This window comes from Capricornis sumatraensis, chromosome 14 (assembly GCF_032405125.1).
Source record: "Capricornis sumatraensis isolate serow.1 chromosome 14, serow.2, whole genome shotgun sequence".
Classification (NCBI taxonomy): Eukaryota; Metazoa; Chordata; class Mammalia; order Artiodactyla; family Bovidae; genus Capricornis; species Capricornis sumatraensis.
Window position 1 is genome coordinate 67,189,543 of NC_091082.1, and position 17,423 is coordinate 67,206,965.

The following is a 17,423-nucleotide window of genomic DNA, read 5'->3' on the forward strand; positions in this document are numbered from 1 at the left end:
AGGGGACAATACAGTAACCAAGGGTATAAAATTTCTGTGAGAGGTCCCCTGAAGCTAGGGGGACACCCCACACACACACAAGAGGCGGGCAGTACTAGACACTGTCGTATGGGGCAGGGTGTTCCAGGAGGTGGTCATCTAGTGCAAGGATGACTAGAGACCACAGTTGTCAGGATTCTGGGCTCCTTTGTGAATCAACGGGCTGTGGAACACTGGGACCCCTGTGGTCAAATGGGCCCCTCAGCACGGATGAAGTTCTCTGCACCTTCTCTGGCTGGGCCCAGGCTTCATCACAGGCCAGACTCTGGAGCTTTGGAATCACAAGAGGTCAAATACAGAGGCCTAAAGCCATTTCTAAGCTCTCTCTTCCCACTGCCCCTACCCTGTACACTACATGATCGTCATGAAACTGAAAAACCAGGACATTTGTAAAGAAAAGAGAATCGAAATGTCATTCACCTGGGGAAAGGAAACATGTGGCTGCTTCTTTCTCTGTTGAGAATCTCCCCTTTCACCAAACTCCACTGGAACATCGGAGGGTTGTATATGCCTCTTGCCCTGGACCAGTGGATTATTGCCATGAAGGGGGTTTAGGAAAAGTCTATCTGACATTCTTCAGGTAAGAATGGCCTATGGCCTGCCTGGAACAAAGTTATACCACAGTAATACCCACATTGCAAGGCTGCTTCCACTTAGGGCCTCAAGCGGTTGCAAAATCTTAGAGAAGAAAATAACAGACTCATTTATTTAGGCGTATTAAACATACCCCCAGCCCTTCCAGGACATATTGATGACAAGAGTGATGTATTTGAGGGCATGAACAGCAAGTTCTGTATGAAGGCAAAATGTGGGTCTGGGGTCAAATTTCTGTCCAGATCATGATGATATTGGTGATGATGATGGTGTGTGTGTGTGTGTGTGTGTCTGTGTAAATTTTCTACTTTATAAAGCAGTTTCACAACAAGACCTTGATTTCTTTTACACCCAATTTCCTGATATGTGGGTCAATGAGCTTTTCTACAAGGAGGCTCATTTAACAAGTGCTCCCCCAAACAAAGGACATTTCTCTTCAGGTCCAAGAGGAACTCAATCCCCAACAAAAAGGAGATGATGCCCATTTTCACTAGGCTGGTGAACACTGGGAAGGAGTCAGTTATTTTCACTGCAGTTCCCTGCTAAAGCCTGTGGGATCTTTGGAAACCTGTGGAGAAAGGGCCCTCCTGCCGTGCGGTCAGCAGATCTGGAAGGACTGAGCACAGTGGTCAAAGGACCTTAGCGTTCCAACCCCTCATTTGGAACGAGGCGGAAAGGAGCCTGGGAAACTCCCCGCCACTTGCTGACCCACCCTTGCCCTCCCCAGCTGAATAGTGACAGAGATTCTCCTTTGGTTGTGATGGGCTGAGATCAAGGTCTTTCCCGAGGATGGAAGCTGCAAAATAAGTCCCAGAGCTCAGGGCCCCTGGGAAGGACAGGCACAGGCCCAGGAAGTGGCCAGGTGAGTTCAGTCAGTTGTGTCTGGGATGCGGGCACATACTTGACACACAATTTTCATCATTTCCTGTACTGTCTGTCCTAGGAATCTCCAAGTTGGCCCTCCCTTTCTGGAGCAACTAGTATTTGAAATGAGAGGGAGGAAGGAATACCCAAGGATAAGAGGGAAGAGAAACTAGGTTTCCTAACCCGGATATGAAATAATTTTAGGTCTCAGGGGAGGCCATGTTGTTTAGACTTTTTTTGGTGTTTTTTTTTTTTTAATTGGAGTATAATCGCTTTACAATATTTTGTTAGTTTCTGTCATACAACAATGTGAATCAGCTATAAGTATACATATATCCCCTGCTTCTAGGACCTTCCACTGCCCCCCAACCATCCCATCCCTCTGGGTCATCACAGAGCACCGAGTTGAGCTCCCTGTGCTCTCTATCCCTACTAGCTATCTGTTTTACACATAGTAGTATATATATGTCAATCCTAGTCTCCTAATTCATCCCACCCTCCTTTTCCCACCGTGTCCACTTGTCTTTTAAACACAAATCACAGTTACCCTCAGAATGGCCTCAGTAACCTTCCTTGCCCATCATCCAGGATTCTCACCATTCACAGTCTACTTGTTTTTTGCCCTGACTCTCTTCCAGGAGGGTAGAAAAACCAGGAGGAAGAATGGAGTTGGGTGGAAGAGGGGAGAGGGGCAGGGCCAGCTGTAAAGTCAGGCCAGGGCATCAGAGATCATCCTGCCGAGACTGGCTCCAAGAGCCCCAGGTTAGCATAGCATGGACACCCTGAACTGCAGAAACTTCAGGGCACCTCAACCCAAAATAGCTTCAGGCTCAAGGAAGGACCAGGAGAGGAAGTGAGTGGTCTCTGAGGAGAAGCTCATTGTTGAGGGCAGAGGCCTCCTCCTGGTCTTGGGGGTGGGGGGACGTCCTGCTGGGGTGCGGCCAACAATTTTTCCTTCTCCAGGGTGTGCCTTGTGCTTGGGCCATACAGGCTGCGGTCCTTCAGGTGGACTCTGCAGGAGGTCCCCCTCCGCCTTGCCAGAGGGAAACTTCGCGGCTTTGGAACCCAGCCTGAGGTCCCCTTCTCAGTGGCCAGGACACCCCAGGCCGTAGCTGCAGTGACACTCTGGGCCGGTGTGTAGGTCCCAGGCATTGTGACCTCAGCTGTCGCACCCACAGAGAGGTGGTGGTCCTGCCTGACCTCGGCCTGCAAGCTGCCTCGGACAGTGGCCTGGTCACGGGGGCCCGTCGAGGGGAGGTTGGCAAGTGGAAGAACACTCTGGCCTCCTCCATCATGTCGGCCAAGAGGGCGGAACTGAAGAAGACAAGCCTGGTAAAGGGGAAACGTTGAGCACCCACTGGGTAGAGGCGGGGGTGGGGGTACAGAGAGTCCCCAGCACACCCTCGGCTTTTCCTTCTCCCTCTGAGCAAGAGGTAGCTAGCCTCTCAGCCTGGAAGGAGGGTGGGGAATGGACCCCGGGCCTTGAGGTGGCAAGAACTTCCCGCTAGGACAAGGAGCACTGAAATGGCCCACCCCAACTCCAGCCAGGCCTACCTCTGACCTGCATGTTTAAGGGATAGAAGAAGCTCGTTAAGTAAAGGTAATTATCACCCACAATTTAAAGATAAGAAATAAAGGCTCCAAGAGACTAAGTAACTTGCCTAAGTTGACACAACCAGTGAAGCGGATGGCTGAGACTAGGATTCCAGTCTGTCTGTCTACCTCCAAAGTCAGTGCTCCTGTCTGAAAGTACTTAGCCAGCTTCCTTCAGTTATCTCAAAGTGCTCTTGCCAGTCCCCCCCCTCCCCACCCCCCCCCAGCAAGAAGAGGGCATCCTGCTGAACAGGCAGGTTTTAACATGACAATATGTGAGTTGTCTTGGTTCAGGAGCTGGGGGTGTGTGGGCCTGATCTTAAGTGCAGTTGGACAGGCAGGGTTGAGTCGGGGGAGGGTCCTCCCCAATTTTTCCCAGTCCTCCCCAAGCTTCCCTAGTCCTCCTCGAGCCTGATACCTGGCAGCCTGAATCCCACCTTCCCTCTCTGCAGAGCAAGAACTACAAGGCAGTTTGCCTGGAATTGAAGCCGGAGCCGATCAAAGTAAGAAGCTTTTTTGATGCCCTCCCAGCAGCCAGGCCTGAGACCCCTGGGGAGGTGACTTGGAGTCAGGGGTCATTCGCCGATCCTGGTGGCCAAGACTTGTCCCAGGTGCTGGCAGATACACGAGAGAGAGAGAGAGAGAGAGAGCACTCTGCTCTCATAGAACAAAGCAGACACATAAATAAAAGAGGAAAAATTCAGCAGTGTTACCTACGATACAGGGGATTGAAATAGGAAGCTGAAACTGGGTGGCTACTGTGGGTCTAGGGGGCTGTCAGAAAGGCCTTCCTCAGCCTGGAGAGGACAAGGTTCCGGCCGCTGGAGGGCCAAGGATGAGCAGCAGGGCTGGAGGAAGCCACATGCCCAGAGGCCCTGGGGCGGGAATGAGCATGACTGCTGCGGGCATGGAAAGCCGAGGCCCAGAGGGCCGGGAAGGGAGTGGAATGAGATGGGCTCAGACAAAGGAGAAGGACTGAGGGAACTCTGCTGCTGGTGGGGCCAGGCCACCAGCTCTCACCTCTGACCAGGCCCGAAGCGAGGAGCTGAACCCAGCGGGGGATCTCCCTTGCCTCTTCCGCCCACGCTGGCAATTTCCAATATTCCGTGTTTCTGTTTTCAACCAACAGACATATGACTACAAAGGAGCTAAACAAGAAGGGCCATTTACCAAACCAGGAGGGACAAAGCAGCTAAAGGTAGTGTGGGGACGCTGGAGGCAGCGGGTTGGACCAACGCAGTGAACAGGTGGAGCCGACAGAACAACGTATGGGGCAGATAAACTGCTGGCACCTACAGCCCCGCTCTGGCCCCTGACTTCACTCCTGCTTCTACTTTAAAATTATTTCTGGCTTAGAGAAAATTTTCCCAAAAAATGGTACAGTGAGTTCTAGTATACTCTTCCCCCAGATTTCCAAATGTTGGCATTGTATCATGTTATTTTCTCTTTTTATCATATTCATATGTGTGTGTATATATATATATATATATCCTGAACCATTTGGAAGCATGTGGTTCTCCCAAATTTCAGTATACATTTCCTCAAAACAAGATCACTCTCTTACACAGCCATAGTACAATCATCCAAACATAAAAGTCAGGAGATTCACGTTGATACAGTTCTCATCTACAGCTCTTAATCTAACTCCCCCAGTTATTCTGCTAATGTCTTTCATAACAAAAATGGAGATACATTTTTTGGTTTGGGATCCAATTCAGAATCACACCTGGCTCCCAGTTTCCATGTCTTTTTTCATCCGAACAGTTCTTCAACCTTGTATTCTGGGACGCTGTCAGTTTTGAGGATTACAAATCATTTATTTTGTAGAATGACCTCAGAACAAGTTGTCTGATGCCTCCTTGCCATTAGACTTAGACTGTGCGATTTCGGTGGTCACTCCACAGCAGGGAGTGTGTGACCTTTTCGAAGTGCCTCAACGGCCGGAGGTACAGTGCGTCCCACTGCACTATTTTCTAAACGGCATCCTTTCTTTCCTCCCTGCTGGGAATGATCTTCTGCTCCTCTTTTGGCCATGCCCCAGGATCTGTCCTTTCCTTCTTTTGACTGTCTCCCTTCCATCCAAGACATTTCTTTACTCCTTCTCTATTTTATTTCTTCAGAATGAACTCAGGGAAGTGAGGGAAGAGCTGAAGGAAAAAATGGAGGAGATAAAACAGGTAACAGGATGAGACTTTACCTCTCATGGAGTAGAAGGGTGGTTTCCAGGAAAATGCAACACCTAACTTTGAATAGTGAAGGAATTCGGAAACTGCATGAAAGAGCAATCCAACTAACTGAGCCCAAATTCCCTAGAGTGCTTGTGTCAGGCAGCTTAGGTTATTTGTCTCTTACATGTCTGAGGCTTAAATCCAATTTTTGAATGATAAGGGCTCTCTAATGTGTCTCATTGATTAGGATGGGGAGATACAATCTTAGTAACAGAGTGAGAGGGGCTGACTTGGAATTTGGAGGCAGTCAGGGACCAATTTCTCCTCCCCTGAGCAAGCTGCAGAGCAAGAAGTCTTGTTTCTCTGATGAAATCACCTATAGCATATTTGTGAACAAAACACTCAAGCAAGAGTGTGTAATTGAAGCTGTGATTTGAGTTCCACGTGGCAGCCTTACAATGGCCAGATCCAAGTTATGCTCAGGCTGCTGCTGGTGGTGACTTGGTGGTACATGCATTTACCCTTCACAGACTCTTGGGAAGAAGTGGCTTTAATAAGTCATTATTAGAACATTCCTTAAACTTTATCAGCTCATTCCAGAGGAGCAGCTACAGCACTTACCTTAAAACTCTCGAAAGACAACTCCACAATCAGTAATGTGCTGTGTGCCTTTCTTCCTCACTAGATAAAGGATGTAATGGACAAGGATTTTGATAAACTTCAGGAATTTGTGGAGATTATGAAGGTAAGTACTTATTGAATGCCCTCCATGGGCCAGTACCGTACCAGGAATCATGGAAGGAGAAGCCAGAGCCTGCTCTGAAAGTGCTTACAATCTAGTAAGAGACTCAACCTCTATTGCATAAATAACCGTTAAGTACCAGAATCCGCCTGCTAATGTGGGAGCCAAGGAGATGCGGGTTTGATCCCTGGGTCAGGAAGATCTCCTGGAGGAGGAAATGGCAACCCACTCCAGTATCCTTGCCAGGATAATCTCATGGACAGAGGAGCCTGGCGGGCTACAGTCTGGGGGGGGTGGTCTCAAAGAGTCAGATGCAACTGAGCATACAGGAGCCATGCAAGTACAAAGTGGAATGATGACCGGTTGTCAGGTAACTAGGAGTTTAAAGACATGAGAAGCGGATGTGGGCTGGGGTAACCAGAAAGTCATTTTAGAGAAAGTGAGTCTTTTCCTTTTCCAGTATTTATTTGACTGCATCAGGTCTTTTTTTTGCGGCACACAGTATCTCTTTAGTTGCGGCACGTGAACTCATAGTTGGGGCATGTGGGATCCAGTGCTCTGACCATGGATTGAACCTGGGCCCCTGCATTGGGGGCGCAGTGTATTAGCCATTGGTTCACCAGGGTAGTGCCCTAGGGAAAGTAAGTCTAAAAGTTTGAAAGGTAAATGCAAATCTATCCAAGAGTCCAATAAGGTTATTTTTGAATTCAGTAATTACTGAAAAGATTATCTAGTTTCTAGAATAGCAGTTTTCAAACTTTGAGTTTCAGAATCAGTGGGAGCACTAATATTAAGAAACAGAACTCAGGTCCTTGCACCCTGGGGTTTTATTCATGTTCCCCAAGAGAACAACCAATGTATAAATAGGAAGGCACTGGCACCCCACTCCAGTACTCTCGCCTGGAAAATCCCAAGGACAGAGGAGCCTGGTGGGCTGCGGTCCGTGGGGTCACTAAGAGTCGGACACGGCTGAACGACTTCACTTTTACTTTTCACTTTCACGCATTGGAGAAGGAAATGGCAACTCACTCCAGTGTTCTTGCCTGGAGAATCCCAGGGACGGGGGAGCCTGGTGGGCTGCCGTCTATGGGGTCGCACAGAGTCGGACACGACTGAAGTGACTTAGCAGCAGCAGCAGCATTTACCTATAAATTTTTCAAGAGTTGTAAAGAGGCATTACCCTTACCAGATATTCAAATTCATAACAAAGTCACAATAATCAAATGAAGGTGGTACAGCCCAAGGATAAACAGACAAATGAAATAAAGCAGCATAGATAACCCTGTAACAGCCTCTCTGACAGGGATCACGTCTGTGGATTAAGTCCATGTACCCAGGCCCTGGGCCAGATGAACTGAATGAAAACCTCCAAGCTGGGGCACCATTGCTCAAAATGTTCTTACATGATTAAGCTGGTTGCTTCTGATGAGAACCAGGTCCTTAGCACTTCAGCTGTAGTTGTTAACATTGGCCACACGTTGGAATCACCTGTAGTGTGGTTTTGAGTTGCCTCTCTTTACCGCTGGCTGCACACCATAGCAGTTAAATCAGAGGTCTGGGCATTGGTAATTTTTAAAGAGCCTCAGTTGATTCAATTGTATGCTCACAATTGGGCAACCACAGCTATATAAAATTTAAAATACAATAAAGATGATTTTTAAAATTATCAGTGAGAAGGACAAGATTATTAATATTAAGAATATTTATATGATGAAATATTCAACTATAAAAAATAATGAAGTAATGTCATTTGCAAGAACATGGATGGACCTAGAAATTGTCATACTTAGCGAAGTAAGTCAGAGAGAGAAAAACAAATGTATTACTTATACATGGAATCTTAAAAAATGTGACAAGTGAACTTTCTTACAAAACAAAAACACAGCCACAGATGAAGAAAATAAACTTATGATTACTGGGGGCAGGGGTAAATTGGGAGACTGGGGTTGACATATACTACAATATATAAATAGATAACAATAAGAAACTATTGCATAGCACAGGGAACTCTTCTCAATGTAATGACCTACATGGGAAAAGAATTTTAAAAAGTGTGGATATATGTTTATCTGAGTCACTTTGCTGTATTGCAGAAACTTGAATACAACATTGTAAATCAACTATACTCCAATAAAAATTAAACAAAAAGAATAATATTTCCTGATTATATAAGGGGAAAACTTAACTCAGTTAACACTATAAACTGAAATAGTCTATAACGTGAATAAAAAAAAAAAGAAATTGTATGTATTTTACTGGATGGTCTAAATAGAATTACAATGAAAGAAATCATAAAAGAAATACTGACATGTTAACAATACAAGAAACTTAAAAGTCATAACAGAAAAGCACCATACACATAATTAGAAAGTAAACAACAGTTTGAAGGAAATAATTTTCCACAAATATGATTGACAGACAAAAGGTTTTTATCTATAACATATAAAACTCACACAAATCATTAACATTCAAATAGGAAAATGGGCAAAGTGTGTATGTGAAGAATCCACAGATTAGAATATTACTAAAAAGCAATAAATACAAAGTTTTACCTAATGAATGAAAATGAAAACAACTTAGGTAATTGCCACATTCAAATAAACCAAGTTTTAATCTATGACAATTACAAATCAAGATAGGAATGCTCTTTACAGCTGATCAGAGTACAAGTTTGTTCAAAACTGAAAAGGGATTTAGACAATAGGTATCAAAAATATCAAAACCCCATGACTTATCAACTCCTTGACTTCTCAGAATTTAACCTATGAGAATAATCAGAAATGCTTTCATGCGTACATATGAAAAGATGTTCATCACAGGATTATTTATAACAGCAAAGAATGGTCAACAAACAGTTTTCAATAGTAGAGGAACAGTCAAATAAAATGTGATGTATCTATTAACATATAATGAAAATTAACTATAGGAGACAGTGTTTAGAAAGAATGTTTATAATGAGAATTTAAAAAAGCAAGATGCAAGCAATAATGTACAGGCTGATCACAACTAGGTGAAAAAAAATAGGTAAGTAATTAAATAGAAAAAAGACTGGAAAGAAATATACCAAAAGGGTTAATTGCTCTTATCACTAGATGATGAGATTAATTTTCCCTTTTATATTCCTCTGTATTGTCCAATATTTCTGCAAAGGGTTGTGCTATTTCTGTATTAAAATGCAAACACAGTAAGTGTTTTGTTAGTGAGTAGGGCTGGGTATCACAAGGCACAAAGGAGGCTATTTCGGGCAAGGGAGCAGCTTGCACACAGCATGGAAGCAGGAGGAATGCGAAGCTTATCACGGTCAGTGGGGAGATCAGTCATAGAAGTGGGATCATTGGGGGAAACTGTGAGAAATGAAACGGAGTGGGCACAAAGGCGATGGATAATGAAGGCTTTTGAAAGACGGGCAGACAGGTTGGGACTTGGTTGTGTAAGCGGTAAGAGGCCTCTGGAGATTCTTAATCAAAGAACACGCTAGCAACAGCACTTCAGAAAGCTGAGTTGGCAGCTGCTTGCAAGGTGGCTGGGGCTGGGTGGGGGCGGGGGCGCCAGGGAGCAGGTGGGGGTCGTCTGGAGCAAGAATATCAAACAGGAAGCCGCATCCCCGCTCAAGGTGAAGAAGGCTGGACCCAGTGTAGGAACAGAAGGAAAAGGGTCAATCCGAACGATACAGTGAAGGGAAAATAGCATGCTTGGTGACTGATTCAGTAGGAAGAGTATAGGAGAGGCAAGCGTCCATGATGACACCAGTTTTAATCTGGATGGCGAGAAGAAAGAGATGAGTGACAAGGACAGTAGGGAAACAGCAAATTTAGAAGAGAACACGATGGAGATCAGTTTGAAGTGATGGTGAGACTTCTAAGAAAGCGGAATGTATTGACTCATGTTTTGGACCCAGGGGAGATTTTTAAATATATTTATTTATTTGACTGGGCCAGGTCTTATTTGTGGCACACGTCTTAGCTGTAGCATGTGGGATCTAGTTCCCCGACCAGAGAGGGAACCTGGGCCTCCTGCATCGGGAGCTCAGAGCCTAAACCACTGGATCACCAAGGAAGTCCTTGGACCCAGGGGGAATTTTGACTTCAAGGATATTTTGACTTTACTTATGAATACAAGTATCTTATTCAAAATTTATACAAACATTTAAGTGCTTTTCAAAAAGATCTTTTTTGGGAAATCATTTCCATCCTGACAGTAATTCCTTGATTAATTTTCTACCCCAGATCAGTAAACTCTTCCCAAATCTTTCATTTTTTTATTATTAAAATGATTCTCCTGGAAGCAAATTATTTTTTATTTATATTTTGTGATATTCAATCCAACCCTGTTTTTGTCCTCAACAGATACTATCAGTAATAACTTAGAGTTTCTTGTGACCATCTTAGGGTTTCTTTGTGACCACTATTTCTCTCCAATTTTTCCAGGTCAAATTTTATAGCTCTAAACTTTACCGAGAAGACTTTATTATTATTTCAATTCTTAGCAATACATGAGAGGAGCCATTTGCACTATTATCTGTTTTGCATTGACCATTTCTGCCAGGAATTGAGTAAGAGATGGGACAAACACAGATATACAGGATCTGTGTACATGGCAGGGGTCAAACCATTGGAGTCAGAAGTGTCTTTAGGGTCATAAGATTTGTTTTCTTGGTTCCATGATTTTATAGGCATTGAACCAAGGCAGATAGGGTTTCATCAATGTAAGATCAGGTAAAACAGATCCTGGCCTCTGACTCACCTGGAGACTTTGAACCAGCCCCTAAGGACTCTGGCTGTGCTTCAGCTTCATGGTGGAGTGGGGAAGGAGACAAGGAGGGGTGGGCGGCGTGTGTCATGGACATTCTGTGAGCTACCTCCCCCAGGGCCAGTGAGGATTCTCGAAGTAATATGCAGAGGTGGCCTCGCAGTGGTTCGCAGAGTGAAGCAAGAGAAAGGGATTTCAGAAGCCCTTCATGATGATGATTCTAGCTTTAATTCTCTCTTGGCAGGAAATGCAAAAGGATATGGATGAGAAGATGGATGTTTTAATAAATACACAGAAGAACAGCAAGGTGTAAGTACGACCTGCCCCCATCTCTCCTCATCCCTAAAGAGTCTGCTTCCTTTTCTTTGCCAAATGTCCTTGAACTTCAGAGGACTCTCAGAGCCTTCAAGGAGCTGTCGTAGTTTCTCGTGCCCCAGTGGCTTGGAGTCAAGACCCTCTATGGCCACCCATGCTACTGGTGAGTTCCTTTCATGTTGAAAATTATTTCCCCAATTCTGCCCCTTCCTGACTCCCCAGTCCCTTTAGGAGAGGACTGAAGATGCAGCAAGAACTCAGGCTGATAGGAAAGACAGACACAGACCCACAGCTCCAGCCCAGGAAAATGGATGGAGCTGGTGGAGCACCGCTCTCTCTTCACAAAAAGATGGCGGCACTGCAACAACCAAAAGACCCAATGGATTCCCTTCACCAATGCGACTCCTGCTTTGTAAGTGAAGCCCTCCCCACCCTGCCCCAGTGTTACACCCCTGGTCTCCTGTTCCCCTCTACCTCCCCTGGGCTCGCTCTCTCCCCGGGTTCCACTCCTCTCCCGGCCTGGGGATGCCTCCCTAGTCTTGAATCTACTCTGGGGTCTTGCCCTCTAGGACTGGGGAGATTCTGAAACCATGACTAAGTAGGACTCGACCCTGGATGTGCCCGCTCCCAAGTGCAACTATATTGTTCTATCCTCTCCTATAGCAAGACCCAATGAGGTGCCCAGCAGCCTGGCCATCTTGGACCAGGGAAAAATGATCTTTCTTGTGCCGTTTCTGTCCTCCACAGGAGAAATGTTTGTTGTGTACCCCACAGAACAACTACGATCGGGGGTAGGTAGATCCCTGCAAGCCCCTTGTCTCAATCGGGTGCCCAGTCATCCCAAAGGCGGTGTTCCAGGGCGCATTCCCATCAACCCCAGCCTGTGCAGGCTCCGCCCCCACCGCATCCGCCCAGCCTTAGAGGGCGTGGCACTTCGAGGCAGGAGGACTTGCTTAGCCCAGCCTGGGGGCTGCCCAGAGGTGTCTGTGAAGGGCAGGGTGCCTTGCCAGCTGCCCAGCTGACCTCGCTTCAGGCTCCTGACTTTCTCCCCATATAACAGGAAACTTCCAAACCACGCCTGGGCATCCTTTTCACCCTTGGCGTCTGGACCTGCTTTCTGATTTATCTGTACTTCAACTCCTGTGTGACCGAGGACATAGTTCCAACTTAATGCTGCCTCAGGACCCATCAGCGGCTTGGGTTCAGCCTCTCCCCACTCCTTGAAAGGCTTGCTGCCTTCTCACATACCACCCTGCCCCTGGCTCCTTCCACCCGGAGAGTAAAATCTTCCTTTAAAGCCAAAGCAGGAGTCAAAATATTGAATATCAGTCTCAAACTTGAGTGTGGAAGGAGTATCACTTTTTTAGATCAAAACCAGTGTTTCAGACTCCAGCCTCTCTTCTTGCTTCCTGAAGGTTCAGTGGGAAATCCTTAGGGTCATCCTTAGAGTCTCCACCGCCTCCCTCCACTTTGCCTGGTTCTACAGATGTCCCAGGTCAAAGGGAAGGCCCTGAAGATGTCAGATGCCATTCTGTATGATCCCAGAAGTGTGTGTGTGTGTGTGTGTGTGTGTGTGTGTGTGTGTGTGTTGGGCAATGGGAGGAACTCCTGAGCCCAGGGTCTAGCGTGCACTGCCTCCCTCTGTGTTCTCATTACCAAGCAGGACTTGAAGATCCACTGTTCATGGGAACTTGCTCCCTTTTGGGGGCTCTGAGGATCCACCCTTATTCTCTGGCATGTTTCCTCAACCACACCCCACCCGAAGGAGACCTTGCCCTTCAGAGGCCTTTAAAGGTGGGGGCGAGCCATTGACCTCCCTCTGCCCCATGCTGTGTCCTGCCCAAAATCCCTCCACCAAGATAAGGGGAAGCCTGGCTGCTGCCTTGATATGAGAACAAAGAAAGATACAGCGAACATAGGACTTCAACAAACTATCCTGCCATGAGTGAAATTCTTCGGATTCAGTTCAATGAAGGATGCGTTAATGGGTTCCAAGTTTTGTTTCACACCAGCTTTCTCTTGTTTCATCTCTCTGCTAAGTTGGCTGCTTCAGCTTTTGTAGTTTAGTTGCTAAGTCGCGTCCGACTCCTGCGACCCTATGGACTGTAGCCTGCCAGGCTCCTCTGTCCACAGGATTCTCCAGGCAAGAACACTGGAGTGGGTTGCCATCTGGCTTAGAAAATGACTGATCAAGTTCCTAATGGCTGCATAGTTATGAGCAGTGCCTTGGGTGCTTCAGATTTACATAGAAAAAAATACCCCTCCCCAAAACACATAGACTTTGCCCTCAAGGAGCTTATAGTTTTAAAGGAGAGATGGCAAACAGGGATATTAAAAATATGGACTATATAAATAAGTCCAATAATAGTACAACTGAGATGAAACGAATAGATTACAAAAGGGAGAAAGGTGGGTATCACCCTCTGTTCATTTCCTATTGCTGCTGGAACAGATGACACATTTAATGGCTTAAGACAACACAAAATTGGTCCAAAATCAGTCCCACTGGGCTACAGTCAAGGTGCTGGCAGGCCTACATTCCTTCTGCAACTCATAAGAATCTGGTTCCTTGCCTTTTTCAGATTCTAGAGGCTGCGTGTCTTCCCTGGCTCATGGCCCCCTTCCATCTTCAAAGCCAGCAGTGGCCAGTCCAGTCTCTCTCTCTCTGCATCACTCCAATTCTTTTATTTAAAAATTAACCTATTTTTAATGGAAAGATAATCGCTTTATAGTATTATGTTGGTTTCTGCCAAATATCAGCATGAATCAGCCATGGGTATACCTACGTCCATTCCGTCTTGAGCCTCCCTCCTACCTCCTGCCCCATCCTGCCTCTCTAGGTTGTTACAGAGCCCTGGTCTGAGTCCCCTGAGCCATGCAGCAAATTCCCATTGGCTATGTATGTTACATATGGCAGTGTATATGTTTTCACGCCACTCCTTACATCCCACTCTCTCCATACGTCCCACCCTCTCCTCCTCCCCCTCCCTGTGTCCATAAGTCTGTCCTCTGTGTCTGCATCTCCACTGTTGCCCTGCAAATAAGTTCATCAGTACCATTTTTTTAGATTCCATATATATATATATGTGTTAATACACAATATTTGTTTTTCTTTTTCTGACTTACTTTACTCTGTATAATAGGCTCTAGGTTCATCTACCTCATTCGAACTGACTCAAGTGCATTCCTTTTTATGACTGAATAATACTCCATTGAATATATGCACCACACCTTCCTTATCCATTCATCTGTTGATGGACATCTAGGTTGCTTTTGTATCCTAGCTACAGTAAATAGTGCTCAGGATCACTCTGATTCTTCTTCTGCCCCCTTCTTCCATTTGGAAGGACCCCTGTGATTACATTGAGCCCTCCTAAATAATCCACCTACTCTCCTTAGTTTAAGGTCAGCTGATGATCAACCTTACTTCCCCTTTGCTGTATAACATAACATATTCACAAGTTCTGGAGATTAGAACATCTCTGGGGACTGATTTTTGCCACCAAACAGGACACCCCCACCCCAGACCCCACCCCTTGACTCCCAAACCTCCAAACACTTGGGAACATTGTATGGCTCAGTTCTGGTTTGGTATAGACCCACAAATTCGATACTCTTTCAAGAGGAACATAGTTCCTCTCCCCTTAAGTGAGGGAGTGTCTGGCTTCTAATGAGTCGAATATGATGGAAGTGATGGTGTGTTACTTCTAAGACGAAGGCATAAAGGACATGTGGCTTCCATCTTGCTCTCTTTCACACACTAATTCTGGGTGAAGCTCACTGCCATGGGGTGTGGACCCAAGCAGGCCTATGGTGAGTGGCACATGGCAAGGAGCCGAGGCCTCCTGCCAACACTGGTGTGAGTAGCCCTCTTCCAGCCCCTGCTGAGCCTTGAGAGGACCGCAGCCCTGGCCATCGCTTGACTGCCGCACCTCATGAGGAGACAATGAGCCAGAACCCAGAAGAGCTTCTCCTAACTACCTGACCTACAGACACTGTGAAATAATAAATGCTTGTGGCTTTAAGTTGCTAGGTTTTGAGGCAATTTGTTATACAGTGAGAGAGAACCCATGTGCCAGTCTGAAGAACTGAAACAAGGTCATCAGGGAAACAGCTGCCAGGATCAGCTGGAGCGCTGAGTCTTCTTTGCGCAAATGGCCGTTCAGTGCTAGCCAAGCCCCGAGGACTGGTGGCGTGGTCTCTGCAGTGCCTGTCCCTTGACCCTTTCCAAGCTCCCCTGTGTCCCAGTTTCACGTCATCCAGCTCACAGGCAGCAGAAGGCCAACACTGTGTGTTGGGGGACAGGTCTGCCTGGCTGTCAAACAGCTGTCGTGTCTGCCCTTGGGAACAGACCTTCAGGGAACCACAGCCTGTCATTCCTGCCGACGCTTCCCGTGGGCCAGCTTTGCTGGTGAGCTTGTGCTTTTTCTGTTGGTTTCAAGGTCACCTCATCTGGAAGGGAATAATGCTTAACCTATCTCTTCTCTGAAAAGATGTGACTCCTCTTCTGAGAACAGAGCCTCTTGTGGGGAGGGCGCGTTTCCCCGACCTGGGCCACCACTTCTGCTTTGTGCTGCTGCTGCTGCTGCTGCTGCTAAGTCGCTTCAGTCGTGTCCAATTCTGTGCGACCCCATAGATGGCAGCCCACCAGGCTCCCCCATCCCTGGGATTCTCCAGGCAAGAAAACTGGAGTGGGTTGCCATTTTCTTCTCCAATGCGTGAAAGTGAAAAGTGAAAGTGAAGTCACTCAGATGTGTCCGACTCCTCGCGACCCCATGGACTGCAGCCTACCAGGCTCCTCCATCCATGGGATTTTCCAGGCAAGAGTACTGGAGTGGGTTGCCATTGCCTTCTCCGCTGCTTTGTGCTTCAGGACCCAATTGATCAGAACAGGGTGGACAGCAGACTCAACTTGCCCAATTGATTTCTGTCTCTGGGAATTTGAAATTGGAATTTGGGGAGACTCAGTTGGCCCCCAGAACTAGTCTTGTAATTAGGAGCTGGGGAGGCATCTGCCACTATTAAAAAAATGAACAGTTTTGCAGAGAGAGAAGACTGAAAACAGAGGAGCTGAGAAAAGTGGAGACTCGTGCAGTTCCAGAGAGGGGACAGCAAGTACCACCGCCTGGCCTCACCCTTGCTGGCCTGGTGCTGGCTCCTGGCTTGGCTTCTTGAGAGTCCCCAGACCCTTGGACCACAGTGCCCATTTCTGTTTAAGCAAAGCGGCTCTTTGTCACCACCCAATAAGCCTGAGCTAAGGCCCCACGGTTAGAAGGAATCTCAGAGTGGTCAGATCTTTTCAGTTTACAGTGAGGCTTCTGAGGCCAGGGAGGTGCAAAGAAGTGCCCTCGGCCACACAGCCCATGTGTAGCAAAGCCAAGATCAGATCCCAGGTTTTCTGACTTCTGGGCTAGTGCTCTGTAACTCTCTCGGGCTGGTTGTGTTTCCAAGGGCAAGGAGATGAGATCAAAGGAGGAACAGATCTCAGGGTCAGCTGGCTCTGGACATAAATCAATGGTGTGGCTGCAGGTAAGTCATGTCACCTCTCAGACTGTTTTCATCTGAAATGTGAACGTAACCACATCTAATTCAAAGGGGTATACTGAGAGCTAGGGCTTCCACGGTAGTTCAGCTGGTAAAGAATCTGCCTGCAACGCAGGAGACCCCAGTTCCATTGCTGGGTTGGAAAGATCTGCTGGAGAAGGAATAGGCTACCTATTCTAGTATTCTTGGGCTTCCCTGGTGACTCAGCTGGTAAAGAATCTGCCTGCAATATGGTAGACCTGGGTTCGATTCCTGGGTTGGGAAGATCCCCTGGGGAAGGGAAAGGCTACCCTCTCCAGTATTCTGGCCTGGAGAATTCCATGAACTATATAGTCCATGAAGTCGCAGAGAGTCAGACACAACTGAGAGACTTTACTTCACTTTCAGTGAGAGCTAAGTGAGAACATATGTGGAGGAGTTCAACTCTCAAGCCCAGACTTCTCTGACAACGATGATGAAGTCAGAATTGCCTTTCCCCGATTAAAAAGTTTCAGTTCTCCATCGCAGTTTCCCAACACCTGGACTGACTCCAGTCAGAGTGAGGTCTGCAATTAAATGAGATTTCATCTACTTCATATTAAAAAAAATAAGTGTTTGGAGAGGAAGTATATATTAGGAAATGAATCAATAAGAAATTATTGGATGGTATGGGGATTGAGACTGTTCTAGACGACAGAGTGGTCCCTTGTAAAGCAGTATCCTTCCTTTCTAATCTCAGTGTCTGATTTCCAGCAGAGTGAAGGGCAAGCGGCTCACCCCAGCCCACCCACAGGTAACAGGTGCTGCAGCCCCAGGCCCTGACTCAAGGAGTCGCC

General features: G+C 46.7%; 1 protein-coding gene across 1 annotated transcript; it reads left to right on the forward strand.

The window, feature by feature from the left end:
- The first annotated feature begins 2,790 nt into the window (after positions 1 to 2,790).
- TEX35 (testis expressed 35) lies at positions 2,791 to 12,185 on the forward strand. Its single transcript, XM_068986462.1, has 9 exons — positions 2,791 to 2,829; positions 3,543 to 3,593; positions 4,220 to 4,288; positions 5,211 to 5,267; positions 5,944 to 6,003; positions 10,994 to 11,058; positions 11,287 to 11,476; positions 11,812 to 11,855; positions 12,125 to 12,185. Exons 1-9 carry the CDS (start codon positions 2,791 to 2,793, stop codon positions 12,183 to 12,185), a joined length of 636 nt encoding a protein of 211 aa, XP_068842563.1.
- Positions 12,186 to 17,423: the final 5,238 nt, after the last annotated feature.